Genomic DNA, 27,713 nt, shown 5'->3' with positions numbered 1-27,713 from the left:
GAAGAGAGGGTTAAGATTGTCTAACACAGCTGATTTGTAGGGATCCAGATTTTGCAGCTCTTTCAGAACATCAGCTGTCTGGATTTGGGTGCTGGAGAAGCGGGGGGGCTTGGGCCAGTTGCTGCGAGGTGTGCAGAGCTGTTGGCCGGTTTTGGGGCAGCCAGGTGGAAAGCATGGCCAGCCGTTGAGAAATGCTTATTGAAATTATCGTGGATTTATCAGTGGTGACAGTGTTTCCTAGTCTCAGTGCAGTGGGCAGCTGGGAGGAGGTACTCTTATTCTCCATGGACTTTAGTGTCCCAAAACTTTTTTGGAATTGGTGCTGCAGGATGCACATTTCTGTTTAAAAAAGCTAGCCTTTGCTTTCCTAACTGACTGTGTGTATTGGTTCCTTGGTTCCTGACTTCCCTGAAAAGTTTCATATCGCGGGGAATATTCAATGCTAGTGCACAGGGTGCTATCACAAAGGGTGTTTTTGTGCTGGGCAGTCAAGTCTGGAGTGAACCAAGGGCTATATCTGTTCTTAGTTCTACATTTTTTGAAGGGGGCATGCTTATTTAAGAAGAGGAAATGCACTTTTGAAGAGCAACCAGGCATCCTCTACTGACGGGATGAGGTCAATATCCTTCCAGGATACCCGGGCCAGGTCGATTAGAAAGGCCTGCTCGCAGAAGTGTTTTAGGGAGCGTTTGACAGTGATGGGTGGTCGTTTGACTGCGGACCCATAACGGACGCAGGCAATGAGGCAGTGATTGCTGAGATCCTGGTTGAAGACAGCAGAGGTGTATTTAGAGGGCAAGTTGGTCAAGGTGATATCTATGAGGGTGCCCATGTTTACAGATTTGGGGTTGTACCTGGTAGGTTCCATGATAATTTGGGTGAGATTGAGGGCATCTAGCTTAGATTGTAGGATGGCCGGGGTGTTAAGCATATCCCAATTTAGGTCACCTAGCAGTACAAACTCTGACGATAGATTGGGGGCAATCAATTCACATATTCCAGGGCACAGCTGGGAGCTGAGGTGACTGAGGGTTGGTGTAGGCTGGTCTTTGGCACCCGAACAGGGGCATGACTTGACACGGTGCCGACGGGGTCTCATGACGGGGTCTCACGGACGTGTGCAGGTCTACTACTCCGCGATAGTGTTTTGCACAATGAATGCCATGCGACAGAAAAGCCCTATGCTAAATAATACTTTCAACAAACACCTCTTTCATTAAAAAAAAACATTTTTTAAATTAAAAGGGCTCAAATTTCATTTTTAACCCTGGCTGTGACATCCGTTGAGCAATGGAAGGGGGGAAATCCTCTGTTATGGGACAGAAATCAAAAAGTTGATGCTTGACAATCATTTATTCTGTGCTTTGTGCTTCTGTGTATAGGCTAACTGTCAATTGGGCAAGCACCCGAAACCCAGCACCAATGCTCCTCAATGGCAACAGAGCAAGGGCAGGGAGTGGCACTATTTACAAATCGAAGAACACATTGCCCAAGGAGTTTTCTCCCTGTCAATTCCCCTTCTCCTGAACCTAGACTGCTAAAACAGCACCGAGGGAATTTCCAATTGTAAAAAAAACGTGTTCATTATGTCTAGGGCCTATTGAATGAGAGTACACACACACACACAGACTTATTTTTCTCCCCGGTCAGCCTATTTCCTGAAATATGGCTGGCTGTGTGCAGAGTGAGCTGCATGGCTGCTTCACTCCGGTTTGTTATGGCGGGGGGGGGTCTGTCTGTATGTTTTGGTCAAGCGGTGCATGGCTTACTCTGCCTGCTAGGCTGTTTCTAGGTGTTCAGCTGTTTGTTTGTGTGTGTGTTTGTCTGTAAACATCCTGTTTCCTCTCCCTTCTTGTTACAGCTTACGTAGAATATATCCCTCCAGGGACAGGTGAGCACCTAAATCATTCAAATATTAAAAGGAATCAAAATAATTTATTACCAGATGGTACAAGCATGTCTAGCAGAGCTCAACTGTGTATGGAGAGTGAAGGAGAGGGAGGGGAGTGAAGGAGAGGGAGGGGAGTGAAGGAGAGGGAGGGGAGTGAAGGAGAGGGAGGGGAGTGAAGGAGAGGGAGGGAAGAGAGAAACAGGAGGAAGAGGGAGGGAGGGAGGGGAGTGAAGGAGAGGCAGGGAAGAGAGAAACAGGAGGAAGAGGGATGGAGGGAGGTGAAGAATTCCTCTGCTGTTCATTTTATCACCCTCACGGACTCCTCCAAAATGGCCTCTGTTCTAGTGAAGTGAAAAGACTTTGAGCCCGCTGGTAATTTGAGCCTGCCTATTCAAGGCTGGGGGGCGCAAACAAGGGAAGGAGGAAGGGGGAGAGGTAAGAGAGGACATTCTGGAATATACCTCTCGGTTCATTGTTGTTTTGGAACGAGGCCCAAAGGTGAACTCCCTTTGAGGCCTCGCAGGGAACCAGCTATTTCTGTCCCAAAAATGTATCTCTTGTACAGCTCTCTCACTACTAACAGTCAAGTTGTTTCTAATAAGCTCTTGTTTTCTCTATGGCACTCGGGCCATATGCTATGGGCTTTTATTTTTCTTCATAAAATCACTGTTAAGAGTAACTCTTTGTGTGACCTTGCATAACTTTACATATTACGCAACTTTTCCCTAAAGTACAATTTTACGATTGTACATGCTAGATAGACCGAATCCACATCCAAGCAAAACACGGGTTGGCGTTTCTTACTACAGCCTACTGTATTTGCACAAGATAAGCATTTTATTGAAAAGAAAAGTAAAAGTCCCTCAGATTTAAATGGGATTTCAACTCAGAAGTGTAAAATTGTCATGTTCTGTATCATAAACACTTTGTATATTGTTCTTATCAAACCAAACACAAGGTTTGAATCTGTTTGTAGCAGAGCAACACACACATCTAGGGCCACACCTTTCCACTATTGTATTTGGATTGATGTTTTCTGGGCAACAACCACTCTGAGAAAGAGTGCATATTTTTCCGCAGTCGTCACTGTTCGGCTAGAAACTGCCCAGGGTTAACTGACCTTGACGTTAGTGGAGGGAGCTAGGCTATTAGATAATCCATTGTTGTTGCCTAGATGCTGGTAACTAGCCACTGGGAATGCATGCATGTAAGCTAGTGTTAGCGTAGCTAAGGGACCAGTTCAGAAATGCCATGCATCTCAGTACTTTGACCAGGCTACCAATTACTGGACTCACCACAGGAGAACAATGCGCTTTATACAAGGATGGGTCATAAAGTCTACGTGTAGTGTCGTCTTCATTGTGCAAACCAATATTAGCTGCATTACCGCCAGCGTTACGTGTTAAAACCACTTCCTCGTGTGTGCGACAGTGTATGTACATGCGTGCGCCCTCGTGTACATTTGAGTACGTTCACTTAATTTCATGACTGTGAGTCAGCGAGTTTTCAGATGACCTTGCTCTCTGCTGCTGGGTTCACACGCTCCCAGGGCTGGTTCTTCTTTCTGCAGCCTCAGTCTGCCTGCCTGCGAGGTGGCTGGGCGGATGAGACGGAGCGCGAGAGAGTCGGAGGAGTGTTGCTCAGAGTTGTTGTCGTGGTGTATGGATCATATGACAGCCGGCTGGATGACTCACCCTTGTGGTGTGTCTGGGCAAACACTGCCCCCGCTGGTTCTCCTTGGTACTGCACCTGGTGAGAAGGAGAGAGGCCCAGTTAGAGCTCCCACTAGGGGTGGAGGTGGTGACTGGGGGATCTGTCTGTTGTTTTTCTCCACACTGGATATATAGCACCACTGGCCTGGGCGTCACTTTGACATGTTGGTCATAGCAAACCCTCTTATCCACAGCTCACAGTAACCCATTGGGCCCTTGTCAAAAGTAGTGCACTATATAGGGAATAGTGTGCCATGCAGACCGACTTCACTCCTGGCAGTCATTGCTGTCGTAACAAGGCCAATCTAGGTGGAGTAGCCTGCATGACTCAGCATACTGTTTGTTCTATGTGAAGTATTATAGGTGGCTCTTTGACATTTCCCCTGTTCGTTTGTGCGTTTGTGTGTGTGTGTGTGTGTGTGTGTGTGTGTGTGTGTGTGTGTGTGTGTGTGTGTGTGTGTGTGTGTGTGTGTGTGATTGTGCCTGTGCTGCATGTGAGTGTGTACGGGAACAAATGCCAAAGAGAGCTTCTTGTAATGAACACAGGTTCCTCATCTGATTTGAGTGGAACACTTTTGCTATGAAGCTGTTGAAGTATCAGATGTTAGTTTTGACCGTTTCATTGCTGTTACCATTCTTATCCAACTTGCCTAAGATGAAGGCCTAGGTGCCAACTCATGGTCCTGAAAGTCACGTTCATTGTTCACACACACTTACAGAACATGACCAGCAGTTTGCCAGCTGTTCTCTGTTGTTGTTGAGAGGGTTCTTTGTTTTTGAGGCAGAGTAATGCTGCGTCTACCTCTGTAGTCCTTTTTAGGCTTATTTTGTTGAGGACTCGCAAGGATTTAGTATGACCTCCGAGTTGGGATGACTCACGATAGTTCATTGAGAATCCAAATGAAATGGTCCAGTGGTGTGTCAGCAGCGGGGGACGCAGCTTTTTGCTTCATTGCCAGCTTGTATCTATAATAGTGTTTTGACCATGGAGGTTTTGCCTGTATCCTGCTGGTGCTTTACTCAACTTCATCAGGTTCATAAGGTCAGAACTGTGTTTTCTGACTGTTCACTTGTTTGTCTGTGGGTGTGGTGTCTGTGGGTCTAGTGTCTGTGTTTTTGGTGTCTGTGTTTTAGGGCTGTGATGGTCATGGAATTTTGGACTTAAAGACACTCTACTCAGCTCCTGACTGCATTTGCTGCTGCTGCTGCAGGGAGGGGGGCGTTGCCTCGACAACTGAAAACTTGTTTGCTTAAACATCTTGCTTGTTTCAGCAAGGAGCAACGGTTTCGTCACGTTGGAGAGTCTAGTCCATGTTACAGTAGAAACAGGCTCAACTGCACAAATGCCTGGGCGTCCCATCTTCAGTCACCTGTTCATCCAGGCACCTGTTCACTCCACACATTTATTAGAATACATTTTTTTTAACGTTTAGTTTAGAATTCATGGCGGCCTTCATCCATAACCGTCTGTTATACGGTGATTGTGCCAACCCTATGTCTGTGTGTAGGTGATTGTCTCACTAATTACCTCTCTCTTTCTCTCAGGTCTCCCCATGTCCGTGAGCCGTCGGCTACGGCTTTGCGGCACCCCACCCCTAGAGTGGTCTGTCGTTGCAGTTCGGACCCCGTGATCACCCTCTCCCGTCCCGCCCCCCCCCCCCTCCCCTCCCCTCCCTCCCTCCCCCCGTTCCTCTCCTCCTCCCTCCCCCCGTTCCCCTCCTCATCACTGCAGGACGTCATGAGCATAGTAATCGCGCTGGGAGTCACCACACCAGAAACGTCCTACTCAGATATGGCTGCTGGATCAGAGTGAGTACCGCGCGGGCGGGGTGGAGGGTGTACCGCACGGGCGGGGTGGAGGGTGTACCGCACGGGCGGGCGGGGTGGAGTGAGGGAGTACCGCACGGGCGGAGGAGATGTGGGGGTGAGAATGCACGCATCCTTCTTCACCTTCTAGAAATAGACTTGTCAACTATGGTGAAAGCCTTTCTCTTGCATTGTAAAAATAAACAAGGTGGAAAAACCTTGCACTGATGCACTCAACCACCACATACATCACATACTGTAACTGAATAGTGATGATGCCAAGGCTAAATCAGACAAGTATTGAAATAGGAGCCCAACAGTCCACTGTTCTGCTGAACACTGTGAAGAAATGTCCCCAGAAACCACAGGGAAATGGACCTGAACCCAGCACTGTTGCTACATTGTAGGTGGGACAGATGAAATGGACCTGAACCCAGCACTGCTGCTACACTGTAGGTGGGACAGATGAAATGGACCTGAACCCAGCCCTGTTGCTACACTGTAGGTGGGACAGATGAAATGGACCTGAACCCAGCGCTGTTGCTACACTGTAGGTGGGACAGATGAAATGGACCTGAACCCAGCGCTGTTGCTACACTGTAGGTGGGACAGATGAAATGGACCTGAACCCAGCCCTGTTGCTACACTGTAGGTGGGACAGATGAAATGGACCTGAACCCAGCACTGCTGCTACACTGTAGGTGGGACAGATGAAATGGACCTGAACCCAGCACTGCTGCTACACTGTAGGTGGGACAGATGAAATGGACCTGAACCCAGCGCTGTTGCTACACTGTAGGTGGGACAGATTAAATGGACTTGAACCCAGCACTGCTGCTACACTGTAGGTGGGACAGATGAAATGGACTTGAACCCAGCACTGCTGCTACACTGTAGGTGGGACTGTTGAAATGGACCTGAACCCAGCACTGCTGTAGGTGAGACAGATGACTGAGCTTCTATGGAATGTAGCTGGATCAGGCCTCCTTCCCCCTCTCCATACATGTCTTCTCCTCCTCCCCCCCCCCCCCCCTAACTCAGGGGGATTTCACTTCACATAAACAATGATACGCAGACAAGACATTTACAAAAAAATCTCCTGCTGGGATGTAATTTTCTTGTTAGAGATGGAGCGTTATGACATTTGAGATGATAGTTCGGCAGAGCTTTGTGCACCAGGACTGTAGTTGTTAGGTGAAAGACAAGGTTGTTCTCCTCTCCCACCGAGACCACTGCTAAAGGGCAATGGGGGAGGTGCATAACACGCCAGAAATCATGGCGTCCGACATTCCATTTCCTGAATGGTCATCATTCTCCCAGGCTTTCCTTGGCTCTTGGGGGATGTTTTGGGCTGTGGTGCCATCTAGTGTACAGAACAGGCCTGGGAGATTTCACCCGCTGGTTGTTTACAAGCTTACCTGCTGTATAAGTGGTTGAAAAATGGCTTTCACCATAGTTAGACTAAATGTTTAGTCTTTCTAGATAAAATGTTTCTTCTAACTTGTCCCATTATCTGGTTGTCTTTCTATATTTAACTTCTACTTTTCTCCTGCTCTCGCTCGCTCGCACTCTCAGCCCTGAGTCAGTGGAAGCAAGTCCTGCCGTGAACGAGAAAAACTACCCCAACCACAACTGTGGGAGTGCACACAGTCATGGGTATCGAGGACTTCCATATACTGTGAGTACACGGCTCTCCTCCTCTATCACTATTAGTCTCTGTTCTATACTTAGATATCTACCTTCACTCTAATCATAGTCTCTGTTCTATACTTAGATATCTACCTTCACTCTAATCATAGTCTCCGGTCTATACTTAGATATCTACCTTCACTCTAATCATAGTCTCTGTTCTATACTTAGATATCTACCTTCACTCTAATCATAGTCTCTGTTCTATACTTAGATATCTACCTTCACTCTAATCATAGTCTCCGGTCTATACTTGGATATCTACCTTCACTCTAATCATAGTCTCTGTTCTATACTTAGATATCTACCTTCACTCTAATTATAAGTCAGTCTTTGTTATATACTTAGTTATCAACATTTTGGTCAAGTAGCTTTTTGTAAGATGTTTCTTGTGGACTTTTTGCAGAAAACTAAATGAGTTAGTCAGTGTGAAAGCACGTAAAGCCAGTACGGCTGCATGTGGAATCTTAGGTCAGAGAAGAAAGATTATCCCTCACAACACGGCAGTCTCACGTATCTAGACAAACCAAACAAGTTCAAGTCAGCGCAATGTTGGAACTCTGTAAAGCTGCTTGACACGTTCACACAGCGCCACCTTGCGTTTTCAGCTAACAGGTTGTATTGTCATGTACCATTTGGTTTGTCCTCATTTTCATTCGTCTTCCATTTTCCGTTTCCTCTTCCTCCTTTTTTGTGCCTGAACACCTGTTGTTTGAAGATGCAACAGTCTTCCGTTGTGTGTTGTCAGGATCACAACTATGGCGCGCCCCCTCCCCCCACCCCACCCGCCTCCCCGCTCTCCCAAACCATCATTCCTCGCATGGAGCTCAACCCCGCCTCCCGCTACCATGACAACGCCACCAATGGCGGCCAGGAGGAGAACTCTGCCGACAGCGAAAGCTCGTCGGAGGAGGACGGGGCTGTGGCCAGCTGGTGCCACTGCAGCCTGACGCAGGACGGCTTCCTCATCAAGTGCGAGAGCTGCAGGTGAGAAGGTGTTCCTGAATACACTCTGTTGATGTGTAGAAGTGCCGGATGATTTTATACGTTAGCTATATTTGTGTGCGTCACCTCTTCTATTTGTCTTACATGAATACACAGACATAGTATAAGTCATATATTGATATAGCAGATCTGCAATTTGCTGGTTGTAATATTGTTCTGTGATTTCAGGGGGCTGGACAGGAGGAAAGGACTGTATGGCCAACGCAGGAAACCAGAAAATGTATCAGGTATTGTGAAGGGTACTTGAAACAAACTGCATAACTTCCATCTTCCAAGTATGGAACACGCATACAGCCACAACATTAATGCTTTGGCAGTACGTACAGTTGAAGTCGGAAGTTTACATACACTTAGGTTGGAGTCATTAAAACTCGTTTTTCAACCACTCCACAAATTTCTTGTTAATAAACGGATTTTGGCAAGTCGGTTAGGACATCTACTTTGTACATGACAAGCAATTTTTCCAAAAATTGTTTACAGACAGATTATTTCACTTATAATTCACTGTATCACAATTCCAGTTGGTCAGAAGTTTACATACGCTAACACGGAACCCAAACCGGCTGCGTGCGTGCGCCATCGTGCATACATTTATTTTGTCCCCCCACACCAAACGCGATCATGACACGCAGGTTAAAATATCAAAACAAACTCTGAACAAATTATATTAATTTGGGGACAGGTCGAAAAGCATTAAACATTTATGGCAATTTAGCTAGTTAGCTTGCACTTGCTAGCTAATTTGTCCTATTTAGCTAGCTTTCTGTTGCTAGCTAATTTGTCCTGGGATTTAAACATTAGGTTGTTATTTTACCTGAAATGCACAAGGTCCTCTACTCCGCCAATTAATCCACACATAAAACGGTCAACCGAATCTTTTCTAGTCATCTCTCCTCCTTCCAGGCCTTTTCTTCTCTTGACTTTATATTGCGATTGGCAACTTTCATAAATTGGGTGCATTACCACCACTGACCTCGTTCGTCTTTCAGTCACCCACGTGGGTACCTACTTCTATAAACCAATGAGGAGATGGGAGAGGCAGGACTTTAACCTCGATCTGCATCAGAAATAGAACTCATTTCTATTTTAGCCCTTGGCAACGCAGACGCTCGTTGGTGCACACGAGCAGTGTGGGTGCAATAATTGAATAACATAGACTTCTTTTGCAACGCTCGCACACGCAACGCGGGTGGTGTAGTCAGCCTGTTAGTTGACTGTCCCTTTAAACAGCTTGGAAAATTCCAGAAAATTATTTAATGGCTTTAGAAGCTTCTGAAAAGCTAATTGACATAATTTGAGTCAATTGGAGGTGTACCTGTGGATGTATTTCAAGGCTTACCTTCACTCAGTGCCTCTTTGCTTGACATCATGGGAAAATCAAAAGAAATCAGCCAAGACCTCAGAAAAAGTTTGACCTCCACAAGTCTGGTTCATCATTGGGAGCAATTTCCAAACGCCTGAAGGTACCACGTTCATCTGTACAAACAATAGTACGCAAGAATAAACACCATGGGACCACACAGCCGTCATACTGCTCAAGAAGGAGACGCGTTCTGTCTCCTGGAGATGAACGTGCTTTGGTGTGAAAGTGCAAATCAATCCCAGAACAGCAGCAAAGGACCTTGTGAAGATGCTGGAGGAAACGGGTACAAAAGTATCTATATCCACAGTAAAACGAGTCCTATATCAATTAGTATGTGAAACTTCTGACCCACTGGGAATGTGGTGAAATCTGAAATAAATCATTCTCTCTACTATTATTCTGATATTTCACATTCTTAAAATAAAGTGGTGATCCTAACTGACCTTTTTACCAGGATTAAATGTCAGGAATTGTGAAAAACTGAATTTAAATGTATTTTGCTAAGATGTATGTAAACTTCCAACTTCAACTGTACATACATTTTGCCACTTGGCCTCAACCTCATGTAAACGCCGTGGCCCAGTTTTCCTGGACACAGATTAAGCATAGGCCTGGACTAAGAAGATCAAAGGGAAAACTCTATTGAAGTAGCTTTTTAGTACTGTACTAGGCTTAATATTAGTCCGAGAAACCTAAGTGTTCACTGTTGACGGGCCAAGGTACCTGTGCATGCTCAAGTCTCTCTTGTTTCTAGTGGGCGAGAGCAGTGCCACGGAGAGCGGCGACGAGGAGGTGTCGCCCGCCACAGTGTCCTACACGGCCACACAGCACACGCCCACCAGCATCACGCTCACTGTCAACCGCGTCAAGCGGAACAAGTCCAAGAAGAGGAAGAAGAGCACGGAGAAGGCCCGCGGAACGCCCAAGGGCAAGAAGATCAAGGTTGGTACTAGGAAGCGAGGGCCCAATTAACACTGCAGAGTCCCACCTGTGTGCTAAATGGAAGGCATGCCAGGCAAAAGTGACGTGCTAAATGTATTGCTAGTGGAAGGTGCCAGCTGCCACGTGGGCTAAATGTATTGCTAGTGGAAGGTGCCAGCCGCAACGTGGGCTAAATGTAGTGCTAGTGGAAGGTGCCAGCTGCCACGTGGGCTAAATGTAGTGCTAGTGGAAGGTGCCAGACCCACGTGGGCCAAATGTAGTGCTAGAGGAAGGTGCCAGCTGCCACGTGGGCCTAATGTCGAGCTAGTGGAAGGTGTCAGCGGCCACATGGGCCAAATGTGGTAGCAGCGGTAAGTGTTGACAAATGCCACACGAGCAAATTTTGAAAAGGGTCTGGGTGTGCAAATGCATAACTCGCAGCTAGTAAGAGGACCAAGATCGCAAAGTTTCCTGTTTAACTTGCTGAGAATGCTGATCTGACCGTACTCGTATATGTAATTGATAGTTTGATCAGATGATACTCGTGACTGGAAAAAACTGAAGTGTTTTAATATGCACAAGGATATGTTCTCAAAATGAACTTTAAAAAAAAAAAAAAGATCACAGGTAATTACTGAGTAAAAATCGTATCAGGAAAATGACTACTTGGCACACCCCAGCTGAGTATGCCTATTATCGACCTCTAGAGGCCAAGATAGGAGTTGCAGTCTTTTTCTAGTGGCAGAAATAGTTATTTTTGGTACATTATTTTAGATTAAACTCGGAAATGTCTAAACGTTGAATACAGACTGTCTGAAACTTTGTGTTAAAGTTGTGAGTGGACTGAAATGTGGTCAAAACGTTGAGTAAACAAGTGTCTGTCTTTTACAGGCCTTCAGAGAGGGTTCTAGAAAGTCCATGAGGATGAAGGTAAGATTCGTTCATTCCTGAGGATCTGTTTAGTTATATACCAATGTATACTACTACACATTTGAACTTCACAGCGTTAGTGTACAGTGGCTTGTGAAAGTATTCACCCCCTTGGCATTTTTCCTATTTTGTTGCCTTATAACCTGGAATTAAAATATATTTGGGGGGGGGAGATTTGTATCATTTGATTTACACAACATGCCTACCACTTCGAAGATGCAAAATATTTTTCTTTGTGGAAAAAAAAAGAGAACTTGAGCATGCATAACTATACACCCCCCCCCAAAGCCAATACTTCGTAGAGCCACCTTTTGCAGGAATTACAGCTGCAAGTCTCTCGGGATATGTCTCTGTAAGCTTGGCACATCTAGCCACAGGGATTTTTGCCCATTCTTCAAGGCAAAACGGCTCCAGCTCCTTCAAGTTGGATGGGTTCCGCAATCTTTAAATCATACCACAGATTCTCAATTGGATTGAGGTCTGGGCTTTGACTAGGCCATTCCAAGACATTTAGATGTTTCCCCTTAAACCACTTGAGTGTTGCTTTAGCAGTATGCTTAGGGTCATTGTCCTGCTAGAAGGTGAACCTCCATCCCAGTCTCAAATCTCTTGAAAACTGAAACAGGTTTCCCTCAAGAATTTCCCTGTATTTAGCGCCATCCATCATTCCTTTAATTCTGACCAGTTTCCCATGGGGATGGTATTCTCAGGGTGATGAGAGGTCTTGGGTTTGCGGCAGACATAGCGTTTTCCTTGATGGCTAAAAAGCAACATTTTAGTCTCATCTGACCAGATACCTTCTTCCATACGTTTGGGGAGTCTCCCACATGCCTTTTGACAAACCACAAATGTGTTTGCTTATTTTCTTCCTTAATCAATGGCTTTTTTCTGGCCACTCTTCCGTAAAGCCCAGCTCTGTGGAGTGTACAGCTTAGTGGTCCTATGGACAGATACTCCATTCTCCGCTGTGGAGCTTTGCAGCTCCTTTTAGGGTTATCTTTGGTCTCTCTGGTGCCTCTCTGATTAATGCCCTCCTTGCCTGGTCTGTGAGTTTTGGTGGGCGGCCCTCTCTTGGCAGGTTTGTTGTGGTGCCATATTCTTTAAATGTTTTAATAGTGGATTTAATGGTGCTCTGTGGGATGTTCAAGGTTTCTGATATTTTTTATAACTCAACCCTGGACTTTACTTCTCCACAACTTTGTCCCTGATCTGTTTGGAGAGCTCCTTGGTCTTCATGGTGCCGCTTGCTTGGTGATGCCCCTTGTTTAGTGGTGTTCCAGACTCTGGGGCCTTTCAGAACAGGTGTATAAACTCAGCAAAAAAAGAAAGGTCCTCACTGTCAACTGCGTTTATTTTCAGCAAACTTAACCTCTCTAGGGTACGTGAGACGTTAGTGTCCCACCTCGTCAACAGCCAGTGAAAGTGCAGGGTGCCAAATTCAAAACAACAGAAATCCCATAATTAAAATTCCTCAAACATACATGTATTTTACACCATTTTAAAGATACACTTGTTTAAATCCAGCCACAGTGTCCGATTTCAAAAAAGCTTTACGACGAAAGCAAACCAAACGATTATGTTAGGTGAGTGCCTATTCACAGAATAACACAGCCATTTTTCCAGCCAAAGAGAAGTTTCACAAAAAGCAGAAATATACAATGTGGAGAACAAGTATTTGATACACTGCCGATTTTGCAGGTTTTCCAACTTACAAAGCATGTAGAGGTCTGAAATTTTTATCATAGGTACACTTCAACTGTGAGAGACGGAATATTGTCCTGTAGCCCATCCCAGCCTTGTGCAGGTCTACAATTTTATCCCTGCTCTCTGGTCTTGGCCATTGTGGAGAGGTTGGAGTCTGTTTGAGTGTGTGGACAGGTGTCTTTTATACAGGTAACGAGTTCAAACAGGTGCAGTTAATACAGGTAATGAGTGGAGAACAGGAGGGCTTCTTAAGGAAAAACTAACAGGTCTGTGAGAGCCGGAATTCTTACTGGTTGGTAGGTGATCAAATACTTATGTCATGCAATAAAATGCAAATTAATTACTTAAAAATCATACAATGTGATTTTCTGGATATTTTTTTTTTAGATTCCGTCTCACAGTTGAAGTGTACCTATGATAAAAATTACAGACCTCTACATGCTTTGTAAGTAGGAAAACCTGCAAAATCGGCAGTGTATCAAATACTTGTTCTCCCCACTGTAGATAAAATGAATCACTAACCTTTGATGATCTTCATCAGATGACACTCATAGGACTTAATGTTACACAATACATGTATGTTTTGTTCGGTAAAGTTCATATTTATATCCAAAAATCTGAGTTTACATTGGCGCCTTACGTTCAGAAGTCACAAAACATCCTTTGATTTTGCAGAGAGTCACATCAATTTACAGGAATACTCATATTAAACATTGCTAAAAGATACAACTGTTTTGCATGGAATTTTAGATGCACTTCTCCTTAATGCAACCGCTGTGTCAGATTTCAAAAAAGCTTTACGAAAAAAGCAAACATACAATAATCTGAGTCGGCGCTCAGAGCCCAATCAAGACACACATATAGCCGCCATATTATGCAGTCAACAGAAGTCAGAAGTAACAATATAAACATTCACTTACCTTTGATGATCTTCATCAGAATGCACTTCCAGGAATCCCAGTTCCACAATAACTGTTTGTTTTGTTCGATAATGTCCATCATTTATGTCCAAATTCCTCCTTGTTGTTCTAGCGTTCAGTACACTTTCCAAACTCACGACGCGCCGTCAGGTGCAGCAGAAAGTACTGACAAAAAGTTATATTACAGTCCATAAAAACATGACAAACGAAGTATTGAATCAATCTTTAGGATGTTTTTAACATAATTCTTCGATAATGTTCCAACCGGAGTATTCCTGTGTCTTCAGAATTGCGATGGAACAGAGCTCTTTCTCACGTGAACGCGCATGGTCAGAGCATGGTCACTTCATGGCAGACCTGACTCATTCCACTCTCTTTCGGCCCCACTAAACAGTAGAGGCATCAGACAAGGTTCTAACAACTGTTGACATCTAGTGGAAGCCTTAGGAAGTGCAACATTACCAATATCCCACTGTATCTTTAATAGGGAGCTGAGTTGAAAATCGACCAACCTCAGATTTTCTCACTTCCTGGTTGGATTTTCTCTCAGGTTTTTGCCTGCCTGGTGAGTTCTGTTATGCACACAGACATCATTCAAACAGTTTTAGAAACTTCAGCGTGTTTTCTATCCAAATATACTGATAATATGCATATTCTAGCTTTTATGGCTTTGTTGCAGGCCGTTTACTATGGGCATGCTTTTCATCCGGACGTGAAAATACTGCCCCCTACCCCAAAGAAGTTAACGTGTAAATATTTGTATGAAAATAACAAGATTCAACAACTGAGACATAAACTGAACAAGTTAGACAGACATGTGACTAACAGAAATAGAATAATGTGTCCCTGAACAAACGGGGGGGTCAAAATCAAAAGTAACAGTCAGTATCTGGAGAGGCCACCAGCTGCATTAAGTACTGCAGTGCATCTCCTCCTCATGGACTGCACCAGATTTGCCAGTTCTTGCTGTGAGAACACTGACATTCCTGTCTTGCAGGAAATCACGCACGGAACGAGCAGTATGGCTAGTGGCCTTGTCATGTTGGAGGGTCATGTCAAGATGAGCCTGCCGCAAGGGTACCACATGAGGGAGGAGCATGTCTTCCCTGTAACGCACCGCGTTGAGATTGCCTGCAATGACAACAAGCTCAGTCCGATTTTGCTGTGACACACCACCTCAGACCATGACGGACCCTCCACCTCGAAATCGATCCCACTCCAGAGTACAGGCCTCGGTGTAACGCTCATTCCTTCAACGATAAACGCAAATACGACCATCAACCCCGGTAAGACAAAACCGCGACTGGCACTTTTTGCCAGTCCTGTCTGGTCCAGCAACGGTGGGTTTGTGCCCATAGGCGACGTTGTTGCTGGTGATGTCTGGTGAGGACCTGCCTTTACAACAGGCCTACAAGCCCTCAGTCCAGCTCTCTCAGCTTATTGAGGACAGTCTGAGCACTGATGGAGGGATTGTGCGTTCCTGGTGTAACTCGGACAGTTGTTGTTGCCATCCTGTACCTGTCCCGCAGGTGTGATTTTCAGATGTACCGATCCTGTGCAAGTGTTGTTACACGTGGTCTGCCACTGCGAGGACGATCAGCTGTCCGTCCTGTCTCCCTGTAGCGCTGTCTTAGGTGTCTCACAGTACGGACATTGCAATTTATTGCCCTGGCCACATCTGCAGTCCTCATGCCTCCTTGCAGCATGCCTAAGGCACGTTCACGCAGATGAGCAGGGACCCTGGGCATCTTTCTTTTGGTGTTTTTCAGAGTCAGTAGAAAGGCCTCTTTACACGGAACCCAAACAGGCTGCGCGCGTGCGCCATCTTGCGCTATCGTGCATGAATGTATTTTGTCCCCTTACACCAAACGCGATCACGACACGCATGTTAAAATATCAAAACAAACTCTGAACCAATGACATTAATTTGGGGACAGGTTGAAAAGCATTAAACATGTATGGCAATTTAACTAGTTAGCTTGCACTTGCTAGATAATTTGTCCTGGGATATAAACATTAGGTTGTTATTTTACCTGAAATGCACACGGTGCTCTACTCCCACAATTAATCCACACATAAAACGGCCAACCGGATCGTTTCTAGTCATCTCTCCTCCTTACAGACTTTTTCATCTTTGAACTTATATGGTGATCGGCATCTAAACTTTCATAGTATTACCACGACTACCGGCAAAACAGTTCGTCTTTCAATCACCCACGTGGGTATAACCAATGAGAAGATAGCACGTGGGTACCTGCAACTATAAACCAATGAAGAGATGGGAGAGGCAGGACTTTCAGCGCGATCTGCGTCAGAAATAGAAAGGAGTTCTATTTTAGCCCTTGGCATCCCAGACGCTCATTGGCGCGCGCAATAATTAAATAACATAGATTTCTAAATGTATTTTGCGATGTGTCCGGTCTGGTCAGCATGTTAGTGTCCTAAGTTTTCATAACTGTGACCTTAATTGACTTCCGTCTGTAAGCTGTTAGTGTCTTAACGACCGTTCCACAGGCGCATGTTCATTAATTGTTTATGGTTCATTGAACAGGCATGGGAAACAGTGTTTAAACCCTTTACAATGAAGATCTGTGAAGTTATTTGGATTTTTACGAATTATCTTTCAAAGACAGGGTCCTGAAAAAGAGACGTTTATTTTTTTTACTGCGTTTATATTCTGAGATCATGTGACACTTCGATTGAACACAGGTGGACTAATTATGTGACTTCTGAAGGTAATTGGTTGCACCAGATCTTTTGGTTGCACTACTTTTCCCTAGTCATTTTTTTTTTTTGAAACAAGTTATTTTTCATTTCACTTCACCAATTTGGACTATTTTGTGTGTCCCAATTACATGAAATCCAAATAAAAACCCATTTAAATTACAGGTTGTAATGCAACAAAATAGGAAAAACGCCAAGGGGGATGAATACTTTTCCAAGGCACTGTATGGGGGGAAGACTAAACGTTGTCATCAGTGCCACTTGGTGTTGCACCAGGAATCTATTGAGTGACCTATGTTCCATTGAGCGTAACACAAAGACACCAATCACCTTATTATGACACGGGGCAGGCGATCTAGAACACAGTGCATTACCCAGACACCCACCCATGATAACACATGGGTTTCTAAACACTTTGACATGGTATGATTCCAAAGCAAGAAGAAACACGTTGCAGACCTGAAATTGTCATTTTTGAAAGAGTCTTAGAATGAAGGTGAATAAAAAAAATTTTTTTAAGTATATTTATTTTTAACATGACACTGCTCTGAAGTAAACACTCTCCTCCCACCCTCCCCCAGAACTCCACGACGGAGGCCAGCGCGGTGGACGAGACTACAGCGGAGGGCTGGGAGAGCCGCATCCGCCAGTGGACGGACCAGTACGAGGAGGCTACAGCCAACCAGTACAGCGCCGATGTCCAGATGCTGCTCCAGCTGCACCGTGCCGTTACCACCGAGGGCGTGGCGAGTGAGACTACCTCACCGGCCCAGGTCAACGCCTCGGCGGACGCCATGGACACAATTAACCGTACAGAGCTGGCGTGCAACAATACGGTGCTGGGCTCTCAGATGCAGTTACAGCTGGGGCGGGTGACGCGTGTGCAGAACCACAGGAAGGTCCTGCGGGCGGCAAGGGATCTAGAGCCAGACACCCTGATCATCGAGTACCGGGGCAAGGTCATGCTGAAACAGCAGTTTGAGGTCAACGGACACTTCTTCAAAAAGTATGCATTCTCTGAAATAAGGCAAAATATTCATATGATGTGGAAGAATTATGTTAAACTGCACCATTGTTTAAAAAATGTTTTATGGAGGAAATGTATGCTGTATTCAGTATAAACATTAGCACTGTAAAATATTATGCAAAAATGCACATTTGGACATTAGTTTGACTTTTTTTTTTAGGCCCTACCCCTTTGTGCTGTTCTATTCCAAATTCAACGAGGTGGAGATGTGCGTGGACGCGCGGACGTTTGGGAATGATGCACGCTTCATCCGGAGGTCCTGCACGCCCAACGCAGAGGTCAGCCATCTTGGTTTTGTTTGTTTGTTTTCTTCAAGAAAAGCATTGGGTGCATCTCAATCGTCTCTCCCTCTCTTCATCTCCGGTCGTTAGTTCAGTTCACTCATCTCAGGTGAATTTAGGTCAGTCAATCAATCAAATGTATTTATGAAGCCCTTTTTTACATCAGCAGATGTCACAAAGTGCTATACAGAAACCCAGCCTAAAACCCCAAACAGCAAGCAATGCAGATGTAGGTCTCACCTATCCAGATCTCTGACTTCAGCGTAGATGAAGGAAAGGAGATTAGGAGAGCAGGCCACTCAGGACTATTGAGACGCACCCTTCTAGAGGGAAATGGATACAGTTATGATTATATGTCCTAGATAGAAGACATGCCTCTGTCTCCTCTCCAGGTTCGGCATATGATCGCCGAGGGCATGATCCACCTCTGTGTCTACGCTGTCACGCAGATCCCCAGAGACGCAGAGGTCACCATCGGCTTTGACTATGACTTCAATAGCTGGTCAGTGACAATTATATCTATTAAGACTTTTTTACATCAGCAGTTGTCACAAATCACACAAAAGACTGTTTCTCTCGTCTGTCTCTTGACTCCAAAGTGTCCAGCATCTTTGGGGTTCAGAAAAGTGTGATCAAAATCCTATGTATTATCATTATTACAGTAACTATAAGGTGGACTGTGCCTGCTACAAGGACAACCAGCAGAACTGCCCTGTGCAGAAGCATAACCTGAACCCGCGCGAGACCCTAGGCTGCCCCGGCACGGGGTCGCTGCCCCTAACCTCCCAGCTCCCAGGGCACACGGGGGCAGAGACGCGGCGGCGGAAGGCCCGGCGGAGAGAGATAGAAGGGTCAGGCGGCGGCCCAGGACCGGGCGGGATGTCGGACGACAGTAACCAGCCGCCCGAGGAGAGTGGTGAGGTCCGGGAGACGCTGCAGGGCAACGGCAGCCTGGGCAACAGCGATGTTGAGGTGTGTGTGAATCTTGGTGCAAAGGTGTGTGTGTGTATATACAGGCAGTTAATGTTGAGGTGTGGCAGTTTGTAATGGAATGTGGTGCTGTCCCACAGACACATGGGGGTGTATCCACTGTGCAGTGAAAATGTCCCACATTTATCATTCACAATGTGTATGTGTGTTACAGGAGGGCCTCCTCAAGCAGGAGGAAGGAGAGGAGGGCGAGCTGGACCAGAACGGAGTCCTCATCTCCAGTAGACAGGTATATGCTGCCTAAATCATCGCTTTGACATCATTTCCTGTCACACTGACCAACCCACTGTCATAATATGGAATCATAGTATTAGTCTTCAGTTCGTAATCCACCCTCTCTCTCTCTCTCTCTCTGTAGAAGAGGACGTCTACCACAGGGGGCATAGATGAGCCCAAACAGGAGGGCCTGGAGTGCGAGGAGTGGAGCAGAGGGAATCCCACGGGGAGTAACCCCACACCCCACCAAGCAGGGCTGGGGATAAGCACCCGTCGTGCAACTTACGCCACTGTGAGTCGGACTTCCCTCCCCCTTAGCGCCACATTGTCTTTTTGAACTTTGTGTCCAATTATCCAATTTAATTTATCCCTAAACAGAATCTCCCTCTCGGTCTCCAGGAACCCTCCTCAGCAGCCGACGCAGACAAGACCCAGACGTCCGCCGCTCCCCTCCCGGCCCCCCTTGCTCCCCCCAAGCCTCCCCCGGCCCGCTCCTCCAAGCCCCGGCCTAAGAGCCGTATCTCGCGCTACCGCTCCAGCTCGTCACAGCGCGCCCGGCGCCAGCGGCAGGCCCTGGCCCAGCAGCAGGCGGCCCTGGAGCAGGGGGCGGCGGCTGAGATGCAGGAGAGCCCCCTGGGGGCCCCTGGTTCAGAGCTGGGCCTGGTGGACGGAGCACTGGGAGTCGGGCAGGTCTTAGACGGAGAAGGCCTGAGTGCTCTGAACAAGGGCAACCTGCCCAAGACCAAGAAGGTGAGAGGGATGGACCTGGCTTCCAACCATCTTTTTGGGGATTTAATCATTATTATTAATTGACCCTTTATTAAACCAAGAGAACTCTTTTGAGGTTAATTAAGAACCTCTTTTTCCTTGCTGAATTACATATTTATAGGCTAATATCAACACAATACATATATCACACACAAACTTGACAATTTGTCCCTAAAAAGTCTCCCCCCACCCTCCAGTATCTGGTGACAGAGTGGCTGAATGACAAGGTGCTGGACAAGGCAGCCCAGCAGGAGGTGCCCACGGTGGAGCGGCAGCTACGCATCACCACCGACCCCACGGTGCTGGCCACCACCCTCAACATGCTGCCGGGCCTGACGGCCTCGCCGCTCATCTGCACAGCGCCCAAGCACTACGTGCGCTTTGGCTCGCCCTTCAACCCCGAGCGCCGGCGCCGGCCCGTCAGCGTGGACGCAGCCTACGGCTCCTTCAAGAAGGTACCGGTGGAGAGAGACAGAGTTGTGGGAGTTGTCATAAAGTTGGTTATGGGTTCAATGGAGAATAGGGTAGATGGGGAATGTAGTGTAATGTGTAGCAGGTGCTCGAGAGGGAGGGGGCTGTTGGTCTCCTTTCCCCTAAAGTGTGCACTTGTTCACTTCCCTTCATAAATGTGAAAAAGTTTCAGTATATTGTCTCAGGCTGATATCTATTTGTATCTGTGTTCAGAGATGGATCCAACAGGCCCAGTGCGAGAGTGGGCCGTGCTCGGGAAGCCTGGAGGACGGCACCGAGTCCACCTCCTCTCACCAAAGTAACAGCAGCAGCTCCACCCCCAACCCTTTCAAAGCAGGTATCTACCGCTTTTTAGTCTGTTCACTGTCTACTAACAAGTCTAGTAGTGTTTGTAATCTAGTACAGATCTGATTTCAAATACGTTGAGAATTCGTTTTAGGCTGGGTTTGCACTTTTGGAACTTTTCTATTGGTTCCACTGCAACATCCAAACTCAATTAAGCACAGATACAATATTTGAAAGGATTTTTAATAGTTTTTTGAAGCCACGTCTGGTGTAGTGTTCTTGCAGTTGGAGGTTATTTCAGATTGATCTCAAAATAAATGTTGATTCAACATAGATTAATAACCAATTGTTTTACCTACTTTGTCCTAATTAGTCAACCATGCACGTCATTTAATTTTAAATTAACTTAACACCAAACGAAGATCCTTTTAATCATCGGCATACGCTGACACCTGTCACAGCAGATAATCTGAGGCTATTGCTTTCTTTCCGCTCGCCGCTAAAAAGAACTGGCGGCACCCCCCAAGAAGCGGCGGTCCATTTACGGCCCGGAGTCGGAGGCGGCTCCACCACTTCCCGGCTCAGAAGAACACAGTCTGCTACTGCGGTCCCTGTCACCCATCACGCCCCCATTGCCCTCAGACCACCCCCTACTCAGCCCCGCCTCCTACGCCGCCCCCGCGTTGCTGGGTCGTTACGGCGACGAGGAGCACCGGCTGTCCAATGGCTATTCACCGCTGCCCTCGCTGCCCACCAGCCGCTGCAACACGCCGCTGCAGTTTGAGGTACTGGGGACACGGAAAATGCCCCTAGAACACACACAGACACAAATATGACATACTGAAATACACACACACACACACACATACAAAACGATGGGCCACCCGAACAGGAAAATTCAGCATTGAAATACAGTGCATATACATGGTTGTTTTCACTGTGCTACCTATCTGTTTGTAGTGGTCTTTAATGTGTCTCTCCCTCTTTCCTACCCATCCAGAACATATCGTCTCCAGAGGCCTCTCCTGTGCACAGGCCAGAGTCCATCTCTCCAGAGGTACGTACCCCACAGACCCAGAGCAGCTGTCAGAGCACTGAAGCCAGGGCTAGATGACTTTCACTTTAGTCTCACGGGACAGGGAACACGGGCTGGTGAGGGCAGTTTTGTGTCAGTGTTCATCTTGTAACTCTGTTCTCCTCTGCTCCACCTATAGCCGTGCCTGCGGCCAGACTTTGACGCCCAGTGCTGCGCCCTGCAGTTTCCAGACCTCTCCCTGTCCTCGGGCCTGGAGAGCCCCGTGCCCGCCATGTCGGATGACTTCACTCTCCTCTCGGCAACGGGGCCTCCTCACGACACACAGGAGCCGCTCACCCCCTTGGCACCGGGTACCCCGTCCGAGTCGGCCCAGCAGGCCAGAGAGCAGAGCTTCAGGACGGAGTTCAACCTCATCTACACCTGCTCCCCGCTCAACGCCAACCTGGGAAACCTCGCCCCCGCTGCCCCCACCGACAGGCGCATCAGCCAATCAGAGGGAAGCTATTCCCCGGCCGAGTCCTTCTACAGCACCGTGAGTGGCCAGGGGATCCTGGCGGAGGCGGGGTCTGACTCGCTGTCGCCCTACGGCGAGCCGCACTATGGCGGCAGCTACCCGGATGGCGGCACGCCACCCCACCACACCAGCAACCCACCACAGAAGAAGAAGGCAAGTCCTCCAACTCGCTCAGCTTCTTCCTGCTTTAGTTTTTTTCCCCCTCAGAAATTAAACTGTTAATGAAGATATTTCTGTTTGAATTACATTCCCACATGGGGGTACGATAGGTAGGTCATGTGTGGAAGTAGTGCCTACATGCTTATTGGTATAAAGTCTGAATTTGAGTAGAGAGTGATATTGAGACTGGTATGACATTTTAAAGGATACTCAGTCATTGTGTGGTCTTTACTTGCTTTGTGTTTTCTATTCACTATGTGTCAAATAGATCAATTGGTCTCAGTGACTCCACATCAAGATAATTAAATCAAAATAGACCTGGGGTAATTATTTTCCAGAAAGGCTACATCGTTTTTTTTATTTTGACAAATTGTTACATTTATCTTTTCTATTTTCTGTCAGTTGGCTGCATGGACTTTCAGCTGTCTTTAGAAAGGAATAATACGGGACTTCTAGAATGATTTCCACATTTCTCTTTATGTGTACTGTCTCCTACTGCAGCTAGCCCAACAGGTTGTGTTGTCCACCCTGTCACTCAGCCTATGCTCCTCCTGAAACCTTTGCCAAGTCTTTCTTCCACTGTTTTTTCCAAGGCAGAGGGCCATCCTGCAAACCATTAGTCTGCTGACAGGACAGCCAGATTACCAGGCTATAGCAGTAAGACGTGAATACAAGACAGTACAAAATATGGTGAATATTTCCATACGACCATTTAGAAGTGTGCATGTAAATATTGTTTTGCATTTGCATACAAACCCCACCCCCGTCCGCCAAACCCCCCCCTTCTCCAAAAACGTACCATGAGTATCATCCATTTATCTAAACATCTCTATATCAAAACATCCATTTGTCTAAACATCTCTATATCTGAAACATGGTCACCCCATCGGCTCGGAGTGCCATACAACGAGGCTGATGGTTCATGATATCATCTTTAGCCTGGCGAGGTTGGGCCAGGCCTTGCTGGCTTCACTGGCCATTTGTCTACGGTCCACCTCATCCATAGTTCTGTCCTCCTGTGCCTGCATCCTCTTTCACCAGCCTTGACCCACGCCCAAGTCAAATCATACCAGCAGTATGGCCAATTCCCATCTAAGAACCATACTAGCTGCCCTTCAAGAGGCACCCCTAAGGGTCCAAGGACAATCAGAAGGCCCATAAAATAAGCCTTTGGAGCCTGAAGCTGTTCTAAGGGCCCAATTGGAATCAAAAGGCTTTAACAAATACAGTAGTCCTCAGATCCCAAGATCCTAGTGCGTGGCCATTCTTCAAGTCCTAAGGCCCTGATGGCAACCCTATGGGTATAGGTGGGGCCCCCTGAGTGCCTCCCCTACCCTTCTCTCCGCCCTCTTTTGGTTCAGCTCACCGCACCCCGATAGCCCTGATATCGGACTGTCTATTCAGCCAGCCTGCTCCATATCTCTCACCCCCCATCCCCCTGGACCCTCCTTAAGTCTCCTGCATTTGCCATGACAACATTCCGCCGGACTGTTCTCGCTCATTGTCTTTGAGTGTGGCTGAATGTACCGGACTGTTCTCTCTCTCATTGTCTCTGAGTGTGGCTGAATGTACCGGACTGTTCTCTCTCTCATTGTCTCTGAGTGTGGCTGAATGTACCGGACTGTTCTCTCTCTCATTGTCTCTGAGTGTGGCTGAATGTACCGGACTGTTCTCTCTCTCATTGTCTTTGAGTGTGGCTGAATGTACCGGACTGTTCTCTCTCTCATTGTCTCTGAGTGTGGCTGAATGTACCGGACTGTTCTCTCTCTCATTGTCTCTGAGTGTGGGTATGTGTACCGTAGTGGGTGTGGGTATGTGTACCGTAGTGGGTGTGGGTATGTGTACCGTAGTGGGTGTGGGTATGTGTACCGTAGTGGGTGTGGGTATGTGTACCGTAGTGGGTGTGGGTATGTGTACCGTAGTGGGTGTGGGTATGTGTACCGTAGTGGGTGTGGGTATGTGTACCGTAGTGGGTGTGGGTATGTGTACCGTAGTGGGTGCTCTGTGGTTCTGTTTACATTGTGTTCCTAGTTTTCGTGTCTGACCTCACAGTAGTTGCTTTGTGTGATGTTTCATTTGACGATGATGATGACAATGACCAGTTGCCTGTGCTGATGTTAGATTTTGACCATTACTAACTATCCATAAAGCACAGAAAAGCTTCAAAAGCAAACAGAAGGTTGGTGCGTGAACATGATTGCTTCCCGATTCTGGTAATGGCACTGATACCAATACTCTGGTACAAAAATGTATTGTGGTTACCATTCAGCAGGTGGTTGGTCCCAACACTGTAAGGACAGTGCTGAAGCTATACTGGATTGATTCTTTGTCTTTTGTCATATGACTCGTTCCAATGGTCATCCCTCCCAAGGTATAGTTTTTTTTTGCACCTATCAACTTCAGATAACCACGCCAACAGAGGATGAGGTTGACCAATCATAGAACAAAGTAGAACTTCCAGGATGGTAGAAGTATTAAATCGTTGACCAATGCTGGTTGCTCATCCGGTTAAAAGGCTCTACACAGTCTTCTCAATGGATCCGACAGAGATTAGCTTGCGTTGCTCTCTACATTATGTAGTTCTACGTACTTTTGTGCTGCTGAATTTTTGGAACGCCACTCAAACGGAGCTTGGTAGCTCTATTTGCGTAGACTGTGACATCACTGTGGAGAGCCCTTTAGGGTTTGGGAACATTTAGGATGTTTGGTCTTTTGGACAATCAGTTGGTAACGTGTAAGCGAACGTACATTCAAGGTAGAGTCGTCTTAATAGTTGATATGATGCATGACGTTGTCTGTCCATACCGCTCTGGTGATTGATAACGGGTGTCGCAATGCAACCAGTGGTATTGTGTGACACCATGGCGTGTGTAACCTCATGGCACTAAGCCTGTACAATGGCTGACTAGGAGTGGTTCTTTTTTCCCGCAACTCCTCGACTCCTCAGGTGTCTCTGCTGGAGTACCGTAAGAGGAAGCAGGGGAGCAGCAGGGACCCTGAGCACGGGGGCAGCTCCCTGGGTACCCCCACCCGCCTCGGCTCCGTCTGTGCCAGCGCCGAGTCCCCCAGAGGCCCCCATTCCCTCCACTTGCAGCCCTCGTCCTCCCCCCACAGCTCCTTCTCCTCCCCCCCCCAGATGGAGGAGGTGAGCCCCCCAGATAACCACCACCACACCACCACCTCCCACGCCCTGGGACCACCACAGCAACAGCAGCCCAGGGATCAGGAAGGCACCAGCCACTGGTAAGACTAGATATCGCTGCCACACCACATTCTCTCACAGTACTTTGTTCCCTGTCACTGTTTTCAGACATATTCATCTTTGCTGTCTCACCTTTTTTATGTTGTGGTGTTGACTGTTGTTTGAGACTATTTGCTTGGTAAGGTGGGACCATTAGCAACCTGAGCCCCGTGCGGTGTCTCCAGACATAGACAGTTCATCTAAACATAAACCCCTAGTGTGATTGAACGTACTGTACATGACGGTGTTGGTGTTGTGCATTGATCCAGGATGGTGCCCACGACAGTAGAGCGGCTGAGGGAGGACCAGGGCGTCTTAGAGCGGGTACTGAGGGGCTCCCTCAAGATGGACCGCATGCTGAAGAGGACGGATGGCTCGGCTGCTGACAAGGACCCTGGTACTGTACTCGTTTTCACTACCAGTTTTTCTCGTTTTCACATGAATGTGGCGTAGTAGAAAGTTCAGACCAGATGTCCTCCTGTCCACATTATTGTCTGAAATATAGACATCTAAGTGTGTTTAGGCTAAAGTCCAGGTTTGTGTTGTCTGAAATGTAGATATCTAGCCTAGTTTGAAACACAGACAGTTGCTGAGTTCAGAGGTTTCAGGGAATGTGCATGCATGTACCATCTGTTCTCCTGTTAAGTTTGTGTCCTGTTGTGTGTTATCCCAGATGCAGACCGGTATGAGATCCAGACAGTTCCCCTGGCCTCTCCCATGAAGAGCCCACAGAGATACAGCCCGTCTGTCTACACTCACCAGGTATTGTCCTACGTCATTTGTGAGAATGTAGTGTTTTGTCTGGGCTGGTTCTTGTTTTGTCTGGCCAGCGGTGTAATCATTTCTTAAAAACAGCTAGCGTTTCTGTTGGACAGGCTCAGCAAACCGGGAGACACCTACCTCAATCTGTCCAATAGAAACGCTAGAATAAAAAGAAAATACATTTTGTAACAGTTTTGATTACACCTGGGTTTTTTTGGGGGGGGGGTATTAATTTGTTTGAGGTGTGTACTGGGTGTCAGGTTAATTATAAGTAATTTGTGTGTTTTGTCATTCTAAGGTGCAGCCCCCCTTATCGGAGAGCCAACATCAGACAGTGGACAGTCCAACCTTCCTTCAGCAGAGCGCGTCCTCTCCATTCCATGGCTCCTACAGCCCCTCGGCCCCCCTTCCCTCAGTTCAGGGCTTCTACACTCGCCTGTCTCAAGACCACTCGCAGCATCATCCACAACAGCCCCTCAACTCCCCATCCTCCTTCCCCAACCAGACCACCTCCTCTGCAGACTCAGCCCTATGTGGGGCTTCCAGACCACCAGGAGGCGCTCTGCACCAGTCGAGCGGCAGCAGCAGTATGGACGGGTCCCACGCGTACAGCGCCGGGAGTCAGCTAAAAGCCAGCCTCTTGAACAGCGGGTTGTCAGGGTCTCCTACCCCTGGCTCCAGGGCTCACAGCAACCCTAAAACAGACTTGGGCGCCAGTGTGGTGGGGAACCACACCTCCAGACTGAGCCAGCAGCTGGCGTCCCGGGGCCTGAAACCAGGCAGCCCCGGGCAGACGGTGCTGCAGGCCGGCTCCAGGCTCCTGGCGGCCACCGCCGGCCAACACTACCCGCAGCGCGGGGCACCACTCAGTCCGTTCCAGCACCCCCCCATACAGGGGCCGGGAGTAAGGACACAGTCAGGAAGCTTTTAGGATGTTGTGTTTGTGTGTGTGTGTTTTTGCGTGAGAGTGAGTGAAATGGTGTACCTCCTCTCCTAAACCCTCTGGAGAAACTAGGCTTGGGGATATGTACAGACCTCCGAGGAGCCACGACTCTGCTTCTTGTATGCTTCTTGTATTTCTCCCTATTTTCTGTCTTTCTTTTTGCGGAAAACAATTTACTGTGTTCTGCGTCTAGCTAATCGAGGAACTTCAACACCCTCAAGGAATCAATGGAAAAAGAGGAAGAAAATACATGTTCAACAAAAAAGAGAAATCATTTGTAATTTGAAATTACCCTGACATGAACAGACTGTGTAAAACATGCTAAGTAGATGGTGAAACTCAACCATGAGTATCT

General features: G+C 47.1%; 1 protein-coding gene across 4 annotated transcripts; it reads left to right on the top strand.

Moving 5' to 3' along the window:
- The first annotated feature begins 5,149 nt into the window (after positions 1–5,149).
- Positions 5,150–27,669, top strand: LOC129815661 (histone-lysine N-methyltransferase SETD5-like). 4 transcript variants are annotated; one of them, XM_055869663.1, is made up of 23 exons: positions 5,150–5,412; positions 6,985–7,087; positions 7,817–8,085; positions 8,272–8,330; positions 10,221–10,408; positions 11,279–11,317; positions 17,247–17,671; positions 17,853–17,970; positions 18,366–18,475; positions 18,636–18,945; positions 19,118–19,192; positions 19,322–19,471; positions 19,558–19,929; positions 20,145–20,402; positions 20,632–20,755; positions 21,211–21,488; positions 21,704–21,760; positions 21,918–22,406; positions 23,010–23,102; positions 25,360–25,655; positions 25,923–26,050; positions 26,327–26,415; positions 26,714–27,669. In XM_055869663.1, exons 1-23 carry the CDS (start codon positions 5,342–5,344, stop codon positions 27,344–27,346), a joined length of 4,734 nt encoding a protein of 1,577 aa, XP_055725638.1. In that variant the 5' UTR covers positions 5,150–5,341; the 3' UTR covers positions 27,347–27,669. The 4 variants fall into 4 exon arrangements, with proteins under 4 accessions (XP_055725638.1, XP_055725636.1, XP_055725635.1 ...); XM_055869661.1 differs by having other exon boundaries at positions 5,288–5,412; positions 7,847–8,085; XM_055869660.1 differs by having other exon boundaries at positions 5,288–5,412; positions 19,579–19,929.
- Positions 27,670–27,713: the final 44 nt, after the last annotated feature.

Source organism: Salvelinus fontinalis, chromosome 18 (assembly GCF_029448725.1).
Source record: "Salvelinus fontinalis isolate EN_2023a chromosome 18, ASM2944872v1, whole genome shotgun sequence".
NCBI classification, from domain to species: Eukaryota; Metazoa; Chordata; class Actinopteri; order Salmoniformes; family Salmonidae; genus Salvelinus; species Salvelinus fontinalis.
Note: the sequence above shows the minus strand (reverse complement) of the source record. Positions and strands in the feature narration are given on the sequence as shown.